This window comes from Anser cygnoides, chromosome 2 (genome assembly GCF_040182565.1).
Source record: "Anser cygnoides isolate HZ-2024a breed goose chromosome 2, Taihu_goose_T2T_genome, whole genome shotgun sequence".
Lineage (NCBI taxonomy): Eukaryota > Metazoa > Chordata > Aves > Anseriformes > Anatidae > Anser > Anser cygnoides.
The window spans coordinates 26,919,826-26,937,754 of record NC_089874.1 but is presented as its reverse complement, the minus strand read 5'-3'; the positions used below and the strand labels follow the sequence as shown (position 1 = coordinate 26,937,754).

General features: G+C 39.2%; 1 protein-coding gene across 4 annotated transcripts in view; it reads left to right on the top strand.

Moving 5' to 3' along the window:
- SLC25A13 (solute carrier family 25 member 13) overlaps nt 1-17,929 on the top strand; it is a 99,860-nt gene that overhangs the window by 40,841 nt on the left and 41,090 nt on the right. For all 4 annotated transcript variants that reach the window (XM_066991743.1, XM_066991742.1, XM_048075438.2 and 1 more), the window contains 3 exons: nt 8,664-8,803; nt 15,383-15,529; nt 17,316-17,454. In XM_066991743.1, the coding sequence (XP_066847844.1) occupies nt 8,664-8,803; nt 15,383-15,529; nt 17,316-17,454 (426 nt within the window). The remainder of the gene's footprint in view (nt 1-8,663; nt 8,804-15,382; nt 15,530-17,315; nt 17,455-17,929) is intronic.

Sequence of the window (17,929 nt, the reverse complement as noted above, 5' to 3'; positions counted from 1 at the left end):
ATCTAAGGAAGCCAGGAAAGGTAACAAAGAAATGCAAGGTTGTTGCCAATAAGCTGAAATTATGGATATACACAGCTCCAGCAGAAATATTTTTAAGGATTTACAACTTGAAAAAACGTTAAAAACCTTTTCTGTAAGCCAAATATGTAATGCTTTGTGTATAAATTTCATGTTATTTCCCCTGACGTCGAAGGACAGAAGAAGCAGACAAACTTGGATGCAGAATCTTAAATGCTGAGAGTTACGGTACTCTTGAAAAAGAGCCTCTTTCTCGGGGTATTTGCAATATTTAGCAGAAGTAATAGATGTGCTCATCTCAGTCAAAAGTCACAGCCAAGCTGAATTGGACGATGTATGGGTATGTCACAAGGAAGCGCATTCGTAGTTTTTGAAGCGACCAGAGTACAAACAACCAGAGCAGGGGAAGGTTAAGAGGATACAAAAGCATATTTTTAGCAGAGGGGTGAAACGTGAAGTTATTGTGGATCTTTTGATTGGTGAAAAAATCACAAAGACAGAAGCATGTTCTGTATCATGTTTTCATTGAAGTAAGATTAATCTGTAACACTGCTCTGCCCTTGTTGAAAAGTTTGGATTGGGCAACAAACTTAGAGCCACTGGATTTTGTTCGGTAGATAGCATCTCTCTTCTAAAAGAAAAGACATGCTGAACTTTTTATTAGGATTTGTACCAGACTTCCTGTTTTTCTGTTTTTTTTGGGGGGGGGGGGATTTTTTCATGGTTGTCATTCTTATGACAGTCTTCTTAATAGATCTGAATGACGTTTGGTTAGTGATACTTTGCTTAATCTCACCTTGGTGTATAGTATGTGCTATAAAGCCTTTGTTGCTTCTTCAAACCACAAAATGGATATGTTTCACGTCTTAGTGAAAGCAGCCACGTTTAGCGAAGGAAGACTCCATCCTCCTGCTTCTCTTCCCTGCTATGAACGCCTGTAAGGGTGCTGACACTCCAGTTGGTGCTGTTGCAATACTGCCTGGAGATGTGCTGAGTCAAACCAGTTCATTTTATGCACGCATCTCGGGATCCATCGTAAGCTTTTGCTTTCCACTGATTTGCTCCAGATGTTAATAGGTTACCTGGAGGTGATAAAAGGTGAGAAACCATTGCGAAGGCAGCCACTTTTTGATATAAGTGGAGCTTTATTGCTCTTCTTTAAATGATCGGTTTGCATTCCAAAAAAAACCCAAACCCAACACCATGATTTTTTGGGAACTTTTAACCTTTTTTAATCACTCATGAGCAATGTTTTCTGAGCAACTGCCTGCAGGTGCACACCACTATCAGATTGACGTGCATGGATTGTGTGGTATCTTCTCAGAGACAGAAGAACGGCTCAGAAAGCTGTTCCAGTTCAGTGGGTCAAAAATCCACTTTTTATGAAAGGCTAACTGTAGATTTGCACGATTGACTATAATGGCTCCAATTTTAAGAGATAGAGGTAACAGAGAGCACTTCCAGTTGGTGGGATAATTCAAGAATACTACATGCTCAAATGGCTAAAATATTGTGCTTTCTGCTGCTACTTCGTGCTACTTAAAAAGAAAAAAATAGGTGTGGAAAAGGTGGGAAAAAGCCAATTTGAGAGTAAATCTCAACTATATGGGGTCACTCTTTGGTTAACAGTAAGCCCCGGGTTAGCCATCTTTCATGCAGCTGTGTATGCTGTTGGGGAAAAAAATACAACATGATTACTTGGCAGCATTTGGAGAGGAACCAGAAGCTTCCACACCAGAATATATTTAAACTGTAGCAGCAGAAGTATACTATTTTAAGCTTGATTTTATTTATTCACTTTCTGTCCCCTTTTCAAATTGTCCTAGAATTACAAACTAGAAGGCAAAAAAACTTCAGCAGGCCCTGAAAGCTAGCAAGGTATTTTGTTATTACAAATTTTAATATGAAATTTCAGATGGCAAAATACACATACTTTCAGAGTGTGTGTACTTCAGTTTTCTAAATTGGAAAATCTGCTGTTACCTAGCAGTTAATAACTATTTTTTCCAACATTTGGAATGCAGGACCTGATTTGATAAGCTGATAAAAGAAAACAAAACTGAGAACATGTTGGAAATGCTCAAAGTGAAAATTACAGTTTAGGTAGGTTTGGGGGTAGATAGTTAGACATTTTAATTGAACTAAAATAGTTTTATACTAATACAGTACTGTTGTGGGAGTACATTTTGTGGTGCATTTGAAATTGAAGTATTTAAGTGGGGGAAAATGTATGTTAATGCTTTGCAAGAAAGTGATTTTTTTTTTTAATACCATCTATCTAAGCAAAATAGCTGTTAAAGAAATAGAGCTCTCAAGTCTGTATTTGGAGAGTAAAGTGTAATAACTTTTATGCTCTTTTAGGATAATTTGTCTGAGCCAGGAGTTTGCTTTTATCACTTTGGTTGGTGTATTAAACTGCTGTAGGAAACGATCAGGTGAACTCTGAAGTAAATTTGTTTTCCTGGGCAGCTACAGCACAGTCAGCCCCTGCCAGTGTCAAGAAAGCTGTTAAGTCAGTCTGGATTCTGAACGTCCTGTGATTTTAGCATCTCCATGATAGGGATAACAGAAGTGAGTCCAGATGATGATTTCACTTACCATGTGGAAATAGGGACATTGAATTTGATACAACAGCTTTGGTTACACACAAGCAGCACTGGCTTATGTTAAGCAGCAAAACTTCTGCTTGTCCACTATAATTCAGCACTAGTCCATAGCTGGACTAGCTCAACACAGCTAAATTGGTTTAAAATTACCATTTTTATTATTTGAGTTTAATTGCATCTTTGGGGATTTTCTCTGAATTTGGAGTAATTAGTCCTATTAAAAAACCCATAAGCTACCACTTCCAGGTATATACATGCACAAAAATTTAACAAAAGCAAATTCTTTTTTTTTTTTTTTTTTTTTAAGGTGTTTACACCCAAATGTCTATGTACAGCCACACTTTTTAGGTGCAGGTGAAACTGATCTTAGTCTAAATATACAGGGTGCACTAATGGAAGGTTTTGCACTCTTTTGAATGACTGTTTTAAAGCAGAAGCATACTGCGTGATAGAGTGCAGATGAATTGCACTGACCTGAGCTGCTATCTTTTTTCAGATCAACCCCCACCCTTCTCGAGTCGTGAAATACAATCCCATTATCTTCAAATTATGTACTCAGTTTCTACCGTGCCAGCTTCAGCGTGAGAGTTCTAACAGATATCTTCCTAATAGTATTTTTAAGAAGGAAAGAACCTAACGTAATATTTTTTTTTTATTCAGAATTGTGGAATTGCTTGTAGCCCATGTTTTGCAAGGAATTAAGAGGTAGAAAAATACAGCATTACTGTACTACGTCAAGACTTCTAACCCGTGGAAATAGGTGGCTGTGACAGCTATTCCTGCTCTTCTTTGCCAAGGGAGGTTGGAGGGATGAGTACTTTTCCTTTGCAATCCATAGTAATCAAGGTATTCCAAGGTATTATTAATTCACAGCATGCCAGGTATAAAACTATTTTAACCCATTTCCTTTACAAAGCATCAGGGAGATCAAGAAGGTGATTGTAATGCTAGTACTTCCAGAGCGCTCTAGCTTTTCTGCGTAAATGTGGATGACCGGACAACCCAGTCAAGTACTTGGACTACGCATAAGGAAAACATCAGTTCACATCTTAGCTGAGCAGATGTGATGTGAGCATATGTTTTCCAAAATAAAAAGGCATAATTATAGAACAGTCATAGTGCCAGACCATGGAAGGATGGAAATAAACTCTGCGCTGCATATTTGAAGTTCACAACAGTAAATAGGAAAGGGAAACGGAGAAAAAAAAAAAAGAATAAAAAAGAACCCTTGGACAAAATCCAACAATTTCAGTAAAAGAAGATAATACAAAATATTATTGCTTGAGTGTTTTTGACATACATATGTACTTGTCTCTAGACATACACGTTTTTGCACAGGTTCATCATACTTTATTTTTGTTGCCAGGAGCAGCGAGGGCGGCTGCTCCACAAGGCGGGTGAGCCGGCAGCCAGCAGAGGTGACAAGAGGACAGGGAGGCACGGGCAGAGGCTTCACCAAGGAGGGGCACAGTCCCGTGCTGCCTAAACAAGGAGAGCAGAGCAAGTCTGGTGGCGGTGACCAAGGTCAGCCAAGAGTCCAGCGATCACCAGACAAGCCAGTGGTGATGAGGCAGGTTCAAGGACAGGCCTCAGTCAGAGTCAGCAGGTTTGGGATCACCAAGGCAGGTGGGCAGGCAAAAGTGTCCATATGGATTAGTTCAGGCAAAAACCAAGGACCTGAGATACGGGGCTTCTCACAGCTCTTTGCCCAGACCCTGATCTGAGTGCTCATAGTTGTGGAAGGGGGAAGAGGTTGCAGAATCTGGTGGTGCGCACAGGGTCATGAACCTCGTGGAAGAATGTAGTTCCAAATGGTCAACGAGGACTCGGTGCAAAGCCTGTAGAAGTCATTCTGTTCTCATCTCCGCTGGGCTTTAGGTCAGGTCTTACTTGCTGGTTGGCAAGGTGGTAGGGTCATGACGGTGAAACAGCTACTCACGAACAGGTTAATTTGACCAGCTGGACTTCCCTCTTTTATTTTTTCTTTCATGTAAGATTTTATCTAAATGACTTTGTAATTAAAAACGTTGAACTTTTTTAAAGCCATTTAAAGGAAGCTGTTTCCAGATGCTCGATCACAAGTATGCAACATTAACAAAACACGATTTTATAAAGATACCACCTTTTGTCTGGGCAGAATGATGGGGGTTTGCATATTCAGGTTTTTAAAAATCCACATCTCTGTATAAAAAAGATCTGTTTGTCACTTTTGTATTAATTTTACTTTGCTGGAACCAAATTGTAGCTGTAATGCTCATATGTTCCTCTTCAGGCCCTTGAGTGTGATGAATATAGAAGCAGCTACTGCCATAAGGGTTTAAAAAGTTTATTGGTACTTGTGGAATTCTTGTTAGCTTACGATAGTTCATGTATTTTCAAATTTGTCTTTTGCTTTCCTCTTTACAGAAGGTAGCCTGTATTCTTTACAGAAGTTGCTATTACCAGTATCAGGATAATCTGATTTTTAGTTTTTAGCACAGGTTTTCTATACCAAGCAAAAAAATAAAAAATAAAAATTAATTGCATAAAGGTGCAACATATAACTGTATAAAATAAAGCCCATTTTAACAGCCTTTTTGCCAAAATTTTGTGACTATTTTCTAAGAGGGGGTTTTGTAGATGATCATGATTTTTTTTCTAGCTATGAAACATTTTTGTACTTGTGCAAATATATAGTTTGAAAGCATCTCCATCCCTAGAGATAATCAACCCTCAGCTGGACATGGTCCTGAGAAACCTGACCTGATTGGATTGTTTTTGACAGGAGGCTGGACCAAATGAGGTCCAGGTGTCCTTTCCATCACAAAGTATTCTGTGACTCTAAAAAAAGTTCCTTTAAAAACACAAAAACAAAAACACCTGGCTACTGAGAAACGTTTCTGCTACTCTGTGTTTTAAGGCGTATAGTTCAGCTAGTTGGTGGAACTTCACAGCTCCAGGCTTGAGGTCCAAACTACAATTTAAAATTGTCCATTTTTTATTTTAATTCTGTACTTAGATGATTAGGAGATTATATTTAGAAGTGAGTAATAATTTGGAGGGAGTTCTAGTACACAGTTGGATGTCTTCTGATGGTTAGCAGGCTTGATCGGGTTTTAAGTTCCTTTGCTGAAGGTTCCTTTTCCTATTTGCAGTGCCAATATTAAGAGGTGGTTTTTTTTTTTTCCTTTTGACAGAAGTTAGCTTTTTTTTTTTCCACTTTTTGGTTTTTGATTTTCTTGGTGATTTTTCTTGTATGCCACAACCAAGGAGCTTTTACAAGGCAAGTTGGGGGAGCAAGACACATCGTACTTGCAACATAGCTCATGTGTGATAACTAATCAAAATAAAATTACAGTGGCATAATCACAGGACACTGTAATTTTCATATGTAAACATAAGTTAAAGATTGTGAGGAGCCTGGTGTCATCAAAAGGAATTTGAGACTGCTTTTATATTAACTACGGTTTTCCTATCTCTTATTTCACATCAAGTAAGAGAGCACTTTTTTTTTTTCTTTTACAAAGACAAGTCTGGAGTCCAGCCAAACCTAGTTTTTTGTAAATGTCAATGTTTCTAAACTCATCCAAACAGAATCAGTGTCTTGTTCTGTGTAAATCTGGGAGATGGGTTGGGAGGGACAAAGGAAACTGATGAGCGTCTGAATGCTGTGTGGGAGACAGGCATCTAAACAGGTACTGTAGTTGTCCTGGGAATATCTTCGGTCCTCTGGAAAAGCAGAGTGGTTGCTAGCAGGAAGAGACAGTTTTCCAGTCCTTTTGTTTGTGGACAAAACAGGCTGCCTTCTTCATGCAGGTTCCTATCTTTGAGGGCTGGGGGAGGAAGTCTGGCAGAAATCAGGAGGATAATCTCCAACATGTGACTTCTGCCCTAGGCTGTGTCAGTAGGAAGCATCCTAAATAACAGGCGTTCGGTAGTGGGACAGTCAGTCTGAACTGACTTTTCCTCCCAGTTGCCTTGAGAGCAGAATTTCGCCTCTGGAGAATGCTGGCTGACGAGACCCAAGCCAGTTGTGATGGAGCTTGAAGACACGAATGAACAATGCTGCCCTGGGGACACTGTCTCAAGTTGCTTGGAGAAAATTCTCATAGGACGTTAGGGCCTGCAGATCTGAATTTTAAGAATTTGAGGTTAACTAGGGTCAGTTTTTCTGTTTGTAAGTCAAAACCAACTTGTTCTTTCCGACCGATCCCAGGGATCAGTGGGTGGTGCATTTTTAAAGATGAAACTACTGACTTTGTTGAGATGTGAGGAGGTCTTTGATATCATCTCTACTGTCTCCACGAATCCGAGACTATGACCTCCCCCCTTGCTTTAGAACAAGCTGTCCTTGCAGGTAGTACCAGCTGCAGTGAGTTTGGGTCTGTTTGAAGCAGGACACTTGCCTCATTCACCACCTCACAACCATTTTTTGTATGTCTTAGTCCTTCATTAACTTAGGTACTTCCTGACAGCTTCCTGGCTCTCAGGTTCCTCTCTCATCCTGGCTGTCACTATTTCTTGCTTCTTTGTCTGACAGTGTGAATTTCATCTTGGCTGGGTTTCCCCAGGTCAGCAGAGGCACTGTGCCTATCAGGCATGGACTAAACTAGAAGCCAAAACTCGATCTGTGCAGGAGATGAGACGTCGTGGCCCCAAAGTGTCAGCTCCCACTTCACTTGTGGCGCTGGGGTGAGCAGGAAGATGGCTCCCAGGCCTTGCCCGTCGGTAGGGGCTGGCTCCAAAGAGGTGGCTTCCAGCTTCTTCTGCAGGCAGGGAGACAGACAGCTGTGCTGCTTTCCTTCCCTCCAGGCTCTGGTCACGCTTGGGAACTGGCTTCCAGCTCCGTGGCTCACAGAGACAGACAGGAGCTGAGAGCTTGGGTTCCTGGTCTCCTGCGAAGTGTGAAGGGAGCAGGAAGCCACCTCCTGGCCCTACCTGTGGGTAGGGAGCGGCTCCTGGGAACAGCTCCCCGTGCCCACAGGAGCTAGCAGGAGACGAGAACTGGCTCCTGGCTGGCATTGCTGGAGGCTTGTGCAGACGTGAGGGAGGTATATGGCAGCTGGGAACCTCTGGCTTTGAGCTTCTGTTTGGAAGAAGTGCTTGTCATTTATTTTTGGCTGAGACAACAGCTACTCTTGCCCTGAAGTGGGCTTCATCGTATGAGAGACCTGTCTGAAAGACAAGTATTTCCTCAGGTCTTGTTCCTGTTTCTGTTAGTTAAAATATGTATAGTCCAATTCCAGGAACATATTGCCCTTATTACTGATTATACAAGTTGGTGTGTTTAAAATAGTATTCATTTCCCAAAAATGTCATGTACTATCAGAACGTCTGCCAAGCCCATAATAAACTGATGGCCAGTTAGGACAACTAAACTAATCTAAACTAAACTATGAACCTTGCATTTAGGTGTGATTAATAAAACTTGCTTGCCCTGCATCCCATAGCAAAAATGAGACTGTAAAGTCTGCTTTATGTTGGAGGTGGTGATAAGTTTGTATTCTGTCTGCCATGTCCCTCCACCCCCTGCCTCACATATGACTGTTCCTGTAAGGTAACTACAGAAAAGTGGATCTTGAAATACTGGTATTTTTATAGTTGATTTGTTTGAATGTGGAGAACTCTTGGAATAATACAAAAGCCTGAATTATAGTGACACAAAACTTTCATTGTTAGCAGTTTGAAAAGATTATGCTGAAAATTGGTTAGCTTTAGTCATCTTTTCTTAAATTGTCTTTTAATTTTAATCCTTTCTCGCTTGGTTTTTAAACTTGAAATACCCAGTTGAGTCTCTTCCAATCAAATGCTGCGAACATAGAACTTCACAAGTAAGATTATTCAAGAGATTGTATTTGTGAGGGTGTTCAAAACTTTTCATTTATTATGATTTTGTTTAACAAAAAAGCTAGGTTTGCTTTACAATATGTTACTGATTTATATGAACAATATTGCTTTCCTGTTAGAATACGCTGTATTTGTTTTGCTTATATAAATATATGCTCGTCTCTATTGTTATTTTATTTTCTTATTAGACTAACATTTTTCTTTTCTTTCCAGAGGATGCTAAGCAAGTTTTTGGCCAGACCACGATTCATCAGCACATTCCATTTAACTGGAATTCAGAGTTCGTACAGCTGCATTTTGGAAAGGACAGAAAAAGACACCTAACATACGCGGAGTTCACCCAGTTTTTACTGGTAGGTATAATACAGTACAGGTTATCAAGATTAATAAGATACTTGCAAACTTGCAAAATACCATACTAGTAGGAAAGTTGTGAGAAAGACTGTGTGGACTTTTACAGTTGGACTGCTGAACTTTGATAGTGTTGATAAATAGGATAAGCTAGTGGTAAATTTTCTGATTCTGGATGGCTCTTTTTTTTTCTTCTTTTTTCTTTTGTTTTTGGCACCTGTGTGCAGAAAGTCAGGTAGTTTTTGAAAATTTCCTATATTGCATGAGTCAAAGAATATTAAATAACAGTATTGAACATTTTGAACCCAGACTAGTATTAAGAAATATTTCTGTCCGTAAATAGTACGTTTACCAAATTGGTATTTAATTCCGTGCCAATATCCAGTAAGATGATGTTTTGCTGCAAGCCATTTCCACACAATTCTTTCCTTTTCATCACTTTTGTGTTTACAATAGGGAAATACTACTTAGTTTTGCTTTTGGTATATAGAGAATAAAATACTATCTTTCTTTTACAAGGAATTCTTGCCTATATACACTTCGGGGTACTTTGTTACAGAAAACAAAATATTGTGCTAATAAAAAAAATAAACAGATTATCTGCATTTCAGCACTACTGTTAAAAATACTCTGTAGTAGGAAAAGTGATCCTTGAAGTGGTGAACATGTGAGATTCTTATTTGTATTCCGTCTGAATACTTAATGCCTGTATTAGTATTTACACTAGAGAGTTTTAAAATGGGAAACCGCTTGAAGACTGCAAGGTTTCTTTTTTTCTTGTTTACACAAGTATGTTAGTTCACAGTAGGGGGTGGTATCATTTTGATGAGGAATAATTAAGATAATGCTATTGAGACAAATGTTTCAAATTGACTTTGTAGAACAGAGCCTAATTAACTTTGTATGAAGAGGACGTCAGGTATCACATGATTAAATTCTATTCCCTTAGGTTTTGTGTTGACTGTTGCAACTCCTAAGTAGCTCAGATATGCACCAATTTTGTGACACAATGGTGAGCTAGAATCTCTTCTGGATGAAAGAACCAAAACGTTACTTTATCAGAAAAAAGGCCTGTGGCCACGTGTTCTTGGTTGTTCCAGTACCTCCTTCCATACAGAATGAGCCCTGGATGTGTATCTTGATTTTGTTGGACTACAATCACAGGCTTAACAGACTACCAGTCCTGTTTGCTTCATGTATCTGTCTGTTCAGAGATCAGAGGAAAGCCTGAAGAAAAACACAGAATGAAAAGAAGACATGTAGAATCCTAGAATGGTTTGGGTTGGAAGGGATCCTAAAGATCATCTAATTCCAACCTCTGTGCTGCAGGCAGAGACACCTTCCACAAGAAGGTGTCCACTTGCATGCACACACGTGCATACAAAAGGGTTTCAGAGCCACCAGCTTAAAACAACATGTAACCTCATGGCTGGGTATTTGGAAGATTTCAGTTCTATTTTTTTTGTATTTTTGGGTTCTTTCATGTTCTTTCTTTGAATTAGGAAAAGCAGGAGCTAAGGCATGAGTCATCTAGCTTTGGATTTAAGTCCTAACTACTAGGCTTTTTCATCCTAGTGGAGGGGTGATTCTTTTGTTGACTAAAAGGACTTTACTCCTATGTGATAATTTTCTGGGGAGAATTGTATTTGGTTTTATTGTGTCTTTTTTGTTGTTTTTTTTTGTGTGTTTTTTTAAACCTTTTTATACTGCAAAAGCGTATCTTAGCTATGTAGCAGTGCAGAGTAAAAGGTTGTGTTGGAACACATCAGTGGTCCTCTCATGAGCCAGACAGTCCTTTCAGTCATGATCCACACATGACAGAAAGAGGGAGGATGAGCGTAAACATGGAGAATAAGATCAACAATTGTGAGTGTCCTCTAGAGGGGTGAGATGCATTCAGGAAAAGTTCTAAGGCTGCAAATAAAGTTGCTCTCAGCATTGGTACAGACAGCAGGAACTTTCAAGCAAATTAATTGTTTTAAGGATGCTGCAACAGTTGTCTGCTATCAGTACAGTTTGTTAGGATGCTCAGTCAGTCACAGTAATTGGGTACATCTATTTACTGATTTTCTGTAACTGTAAATCTTGGAAACGTGAGTTTCCTTACTGACATGCTTTGCAGCATTATATTATAGGTCGCGAATTTGGGGCACAGAAATGACTGTCAGCACAGGCGTAGAAATCTTCCTTTAAGTTCTGTAACCTTTGGTACTCAGCCTTTCCTTCTGACATTCTGCCTTTGCATGAGTCAGTCTCCTTGTTCTGATGTCTAGACCTTGGACCTTAGACAGCAGGAGACCACAGTGGATACCAGATTACCTCTCTGCATTCCAGATGTGTGAATGCTCTTTATATTGCACTTAACATGGACCAGATGGTTCTGTAAGGCGCTTCAGGTACTGCTTTGTAAGTACAATGTAATTTGCCACTTCTAATGGAATAATCCAGCTAGAGTCAAATTCATTCATATTGGCTCCTATTATACCACACAAAGTTGTTACATATTCATTATCTGTTGCAGCATTTGGGCTAATCATCACTTCTGGCAAAGCTGAAGCTAGGCGGAAAATAACATTAGTATATTTTATCCATGCGCAAGACAGATCTCTTCTAGCTTTAAATAAGAAGAGTTTTTTTGGTATTCTGAATATTTATATCCAGCCACCCCCTTTTTTGTCTACAGTAACAGAGAAGTCCAAAAGTATAGCCTCCAAACTACTTAGCTCAAGTATGCTTAACAGTCTATCTGCATCAACGCAGAGCTCAAGGTGTGTTGTTTTACCCTGCTCCTCATTTCGCTAGCTTAAAATTAGCTCAGATGTCTCTGCTACATATCAGTCACATCTATATCTGTTTGGATATAGTCATGTTCTATTATCACTTAAATGGCAAGTCTGCTTCATGAAGCGCGATGCTGGCCCCTTTCCCAGCATATGAAATCTATTCTGCAGAATGCATTTTAATATATGATTGTATGTGGACTTGCTAAATCCATTTCCATGTTATCTGGGGATTTATTCATGCCCAGCATATTAGTTGATGAAGTAGTACTCTTTATAATTGACACCCCAGGTTTTGCTCCGGTAGAAAGGATTGTGCTGCGTATGAGGACTTGTAGATCCATTGGGATGGAACCCAAGCATAAGTTTCTATCTAACTGGAAAGTAATGAAGTTTATAATGAGCTGTAAGTGAAAGCTGAGGTAAAATCTGTAGATGGGAAATAATTTCATGAACATTTTGGTGCCAGCATGCCTGCCATGATGTGCAAATTAATTTTTCACAACGTCTTTTACTAGCTTGGGGAATTTTGGACTCGCAGCATCAAGGAAGAAGCTTATTTTCTGAAGTATATCTATGTTTACAAAAAGTCTAGTCAGAGAAGGTTCTTTTTAGCATGTGTAATTTGTATTGCAAAGCAATGAGGATTGTATTCCTTTTAAACATAACCTGTCTCAGTAAGCAATACTGGACAGAAATAGGTAAAACATGTTTCTGCAGATCAGATAGCGTCTGTAAATGCTACTACAGCTTTGCTTTTTTTTCAGTTCATTTTAAAGTGATATTTTTTATATTACTGCATGTACACGGCATAGGACATGTTATGAACATCTTATCAGATTTCACTGATAAATTGCTCGTAGCTGCTGAGCCTCATTTTGAAACGCAGTCGTGCTGTGAGGTGCCTTAACTTTCAGACTCAGGGAATAGATAGCCTTTCTTTGGAGCTGAACATGTTATGGAGTTTATTGCATTGTTATGCAATGGACAGTGATTAGAGAACTGACATCTGTCTGTTTTGTTTTGTGGCAGATTTTATATGAGAAATTTGGTTTTGAGGCTAAGTCTCCTTTGCATATAATGTCTGAACGTTCTCATATGCCCTATCACTGTGTCGTTTTGGGAATTTTGGGAATGTCGTGTGACAGAAGGTCCTTGTGCTTCCTTGTGTTTGATGGGATGAGTCTTCATTATTTGCAGTCTGCTTAAACCGCTTCATTTCTGAACTCAGGAGGAGGTGCGAATAGGGAGCTCCAGAAGACTGAGATCACCCTATTCAGAGCTTTGACTTGCTGTCTTTTCACAGCTAAGCAGTTATTTACTAGCTGTCGAGAGTATGGGCAAATGGCAGCACTGAGGCCTTGCCGATGTGTTTAACCAAGTGGGGTAATTCTCTCTAGTTAATTCCATGGGTACCGAGACGATGGAAAGGAATCATGTAAGCAAGGAAAAGATGGGGTGGTTTGGCTTGTACTTGATTGTGGTACTAACAGCCATTTTGTAATTAGCCAAGTGATGACAAGAAACATGCCCTTAACACATGTCTCTGGATCGTGAGCACTGCTTTGCTTCTGTGGCTGTGACGCTGCTATCAGCCAGGGTCCCACCAACACCTGGTGTGCAGAGGTGGTAGCAAACTGGACTTATGTTCTGCAAGTGGTCCTCCAGGTTGCTTTGTTTTTTTTTTAAACTGCATTTAAGTGCTGGTCTCTGCCACTGCAGGACTGCCAGCAATTTCAGTGGTTAAAACAAATGGAACGAGAGAGAGAGAGAAGAAAGCAACATTCACTGTTTCCCATGTTATTCTTCTGCTAAATGTAGGTGGTTTTTCTGTGATGCTGCCACTTACTGACAATTGTTTTTGTTAACGTGTTCATATTTTTGTTCATTTGCTCCTGTGTTTCCATCTGCTACGAGGTGAGCATTTAGGGAGACAGGAGTTGTTATACCTAACTCCTCTTCAGAGCTGTGTGCCTCCTGAGTAGCTGCCTGCCTCAAGCTGACAAGTTTTGTTGTGTTCCCGTGCTCCTCCCACTGTAAACCTCCCAGTGTTGCTTGCTTCCAAATTCTGTTGAAATTACAGGCACAATCGGAATGAAGCAGAAGCTTACATGGCTACATCCAGCCCGATTGCTCAATTGTAACACCTCCACACAGGGGGCTGTAATGTAAAGGAAACGTGACAGAACTGAAATTGTAACACTGCACATTATAACCCCCACAAGCATTTCTCATTAAAAGCAGAAATTTCTGAATAATTCTGGGAGTGAAGTGCCCTGTTGAAACACTGATCGGGCCTTTCCTCTCCCCCCGCCTTCACCTTCTTCTGCCTAATGTATTAGGTGCTTTTCATCATACCTTTCAGTTCAGGGTATAGCGTTTTAATTAGGAGTTAAGACTAAAATTAGAAAGGCTGGGAGACTGAAATGAAAAGGCAAAAATGGTTTGAGTGGCAGCATGCACCGGTGGGTGAGTGGAAGGATGAATGGTGGCTGCGGGCCTTCTGTGGACCCGCTCCTACGCCTGTTGAGTTTGCCTTTCACCATTCACGCTCTGCACCTGTGAATATTGCTGTGAGATAAATAGCAACTTACAGAAGATGATATTCACTGAGAGTACATCATGCTTGTGATTCCTGACTAGCATGAGTCTTGAATTAATGTGACTTTTAAGGCGTATCTTTTTTTGCAAGTGGAATTAAAGTAATAGGATAGCGTCGTTGTCCACTGCAAGACTTGGCATAGCATAACTGGCATACTTTTGCTGTGATTCCGTTTTCTGAGTAATTGATTACTAATATGTATTCAGACTAGGCACTCTATTTCCAGTGAAGTATTTTTAAGCCTTGAAATTGGAAGGAAGGAGATGGTAATGATTCGTTTTCTTCCAGTCAGTAGAGAAACACTGATTGGTAAGTCAAACTATGTCACCAAAACGTAATTCTGCTTTGAGAAAATCTGTAGAACTAGATAAAACTTCGACACATACTGTCAAATTACCATCTGTGCATAATTGTTCTTTTTAATTAAAAAATAAGAAAATATTCTAACAGTAATTTATGAAGAAATGGAAAAGGTCACGGTAGAAAAAGACACAAATTTTTGAGTGGTTTAATGCCTTTTTATCTTCTCTCAGTGTTACATTTGAATCACAAACTGAGTTTATCAGGTGGTTGTATCAGATGATACTTGTGATAGGTCTCTGTCTGTTACTGCAGCTGAAATATTGAGAGGTGATCTTTAAACAGTCATGATTCAGAGAGTTTTAGATGAAACTGCTGCTGTCCTTCATAGATAAATATATTTTAAATGAGGATGCTTTTTGAGGGAATACTTTCAGGACTAGTGGATGTCTATGTGGAAATCTCTGATCATTGCATTATCTTCATTCAAATGGTAGCAAAGAATTTTATGGAATATTTTTTGACCTGCAGCAACACGTGCAATAAACTGGATAATGCACATCATAGAACACTTTAATGTTCGTGCATGGGAGATTGCTTCCACTTGTGGCATATCAACATGCCCTTCATTTCTCAGTTAAATTAATTGCATGACCTACTGCCCCCAGGGCAGAAAAATTGTAGCTGTTGTTGTAGATGCTCAGCTCAGTGACAGAGGCCATATATGCAACAGTTGGAAAAGGCTGAAAATGATACATACAATATCAGTTAAAATCGGGTTACATGTAATTGTGTTTTGTTAAGTGTGAGACATTCTATAGGATTGCATTAAATAAATCTAACTGTTAAGGTAATAATTCTGAACCTTTTGTTTTGTTTTGTTTTTCACATATTTTCAGGAGATACAGTTAGAACATGCAAAACAAGCTTTTGTGCAGCGAGACAATGCTCAGGCTGGAAGAGTCACAGCTATGGACTTCAGGGACATTATGGTCACCATCCGACCACATATGCTGACGCCATTTGTTGAAGAATGTCTAGTAGCTGTGAGTACCTCTGGTAGCACCATTGGGAAAGACATGGGATACAAGGCTGAGATTCCTTTTTTTATGTAACTTGACCACTTTGTGGCACCTAGTCCACGTTACAAATGCATGTTTTTAAGCTTAGCAGTTATTATTCTACACATAGGAAGGTTAACCCTCATTACATTATGTGTCCTCAACATTCCTGGACTCCTGAGACAAAAGACAAAGCAAGTAGGTGGATCTTAGTAATGACCTACAAATGTGGAGTTCTGTGGCCACTTCTGGTCATTCCTTTTTTTTTTTTTCCTCAAAGAAAAAATGCACAAAACTATTGCATCCTATTTAGGAAGTCATCCTCAAAGGACTTGCTTTGTAATGTCAGTTCTAATCTTTGGAGGGTAATTTCCAGACACCTGAGAGAGTGTATGAACTGCAACACCACCCAAGTGCATTCACTGATAGTAATTACACATCAGTGTACACATTTTTTGGCTTGAAATGCATTTTATTATTTAGCGGATATTTTCCTGATTTCTAGACCCTATTGTTATATTTCTGTTGTCCATTAAGCAGAATCTATAATTTTAGTTTTTAGTAATTTATTAATTTTGTGCCGTATCTCATGAGGAAAGTCTCTGTAGTTTTCCAGGAAGAATGGCCTTTCAGAACATATGAGGTTTGTCTTTTGTGAACTGTGTTTCTCACAAAGCAGAACTTCTATTACAGCATGATAGGCCAAATTAAATATTATTCATATTTAGATGAATATGAAGAGGGAAAAAAAAAAGGTACATTTGGTCTTGACCACAGTTTCTAATCTTGGAAATTTGTAGCAGCTCTTTCCAAATAATCTGAAGTCTGGCTATTTCCAGGTTTAAAGAAATTTGTTCTTCTTTGATTTGTAATGGAGAATTCCAGGGAGATGTGTAAAGTGATGAGAACTGCAAACTGTGTGCAGAATGTTGGAAGAAGCATACAGTGAAAAGCATAGCCAGAAGACTCATGGACAACGATTTCTGATACCTTCTTTCTCTATTCTCTCCCCAGTCTCGTTAGCAGCTTTCCTGGGTCATATACTCTCTCAGAAAATATCAGATGAGATTTTTGATTCTCCCTCAAGGTCAATTAAATTTTGGCAAGCTTGTGCATTGTTTTCAGAAATTTTGTAGATCACCAATCTTATACTTTAAATTAGTGAATTGGCCCAATATTTTTTTCTGTGTGCAGGCCCAACACCACTTCACAATAAAGGCTTAGGTTCATTACTCATTTTAGAACGAATAACTGTTTGAACCTCATTGTTCCCATTTGGTTTGACTGCCTGATATAAGCCTGAGAGCTTACTGCTGGTTTTCCACAACTTGAAATGCCTGTGAATTTAAATGTTTGAGTTGACCTTTTTCAGAATATGTTTTGATTTTGTTGAAATTTTCTGTATAGTAATATACTTTACATGTAGAAGTAGATTTCCTCATTACTAGAAATAAGCCAACTTATAAAACATTTCCAACTGAAACAGTACTGAAACTTGAACTTTGTAAATTACTACTGGTTATGTTGTTATAATCCTGCATATGTATTTGTTTAGGTTTGTAGGGTGGGGAGAGTTTTACATTCTGGTCATGATTAGTTTCAGTAACATAAGAATCTTTCATAGTTTTCTTTATTTCGCATTTTTTTTAAAAAAAAGCAACTCTGTGCTACTGTCACTCTTATAAAAATAATTTGTTTCAAAATCTTTATGTCAAGATTTTTCTTTTAACACTCTCCCTTCTCTTTTTTTCTTTTACTGTCTCTACTCTAGGCTGCTGGAGGTACCACTTCCCATCAGGTCAGCTTTTCCTATTTTAATGGATTTAATTCTCTCCTTAACAACATGGAGCTCATTAGAAAGATCTACAGTACTCTGGCTGGAAATAGAAAAGATGTGGAAGTCACTAAGGGTTGGTATAAATGTTTGCCGTCTGGAAGTTTCCTTGGGCATTTGGCTGGGGCAGGGTGGAGGGGAAGACCTCATCTGTATGCTTTTAAATCAATGGGAGGGGGAGAAAGCCTGCTTTGTTCCTGTTTCTTGGTACATCAGTAGTTTTGTACATTCCTGCTGCAGTCCACCTTCCAGGTTTTTCATTTGTTTCCATCAGCAAAAGGTCCTGGTAAACTGGCAGTGGGGGCAGGGTGAGGAAAGTATGTATAGATATTTAAAAGTTTAAAAAACTTCCTAGGACTCCTGCCAAATTGGCAGCCTATTAAAGTGACCTTCAAGGGTAGTTGAAGAATTCCATAAACTTGTATTGGCGGCACAGTAAGCTGATCTACAAGCTTGGAACAAGATGTTATCTGCTATATCTAACCACTTTTATAGAGAATTCCCTGTGCAACGCCAAAGTTTCATTAATGTGGCCTACCCTGACTATGCAT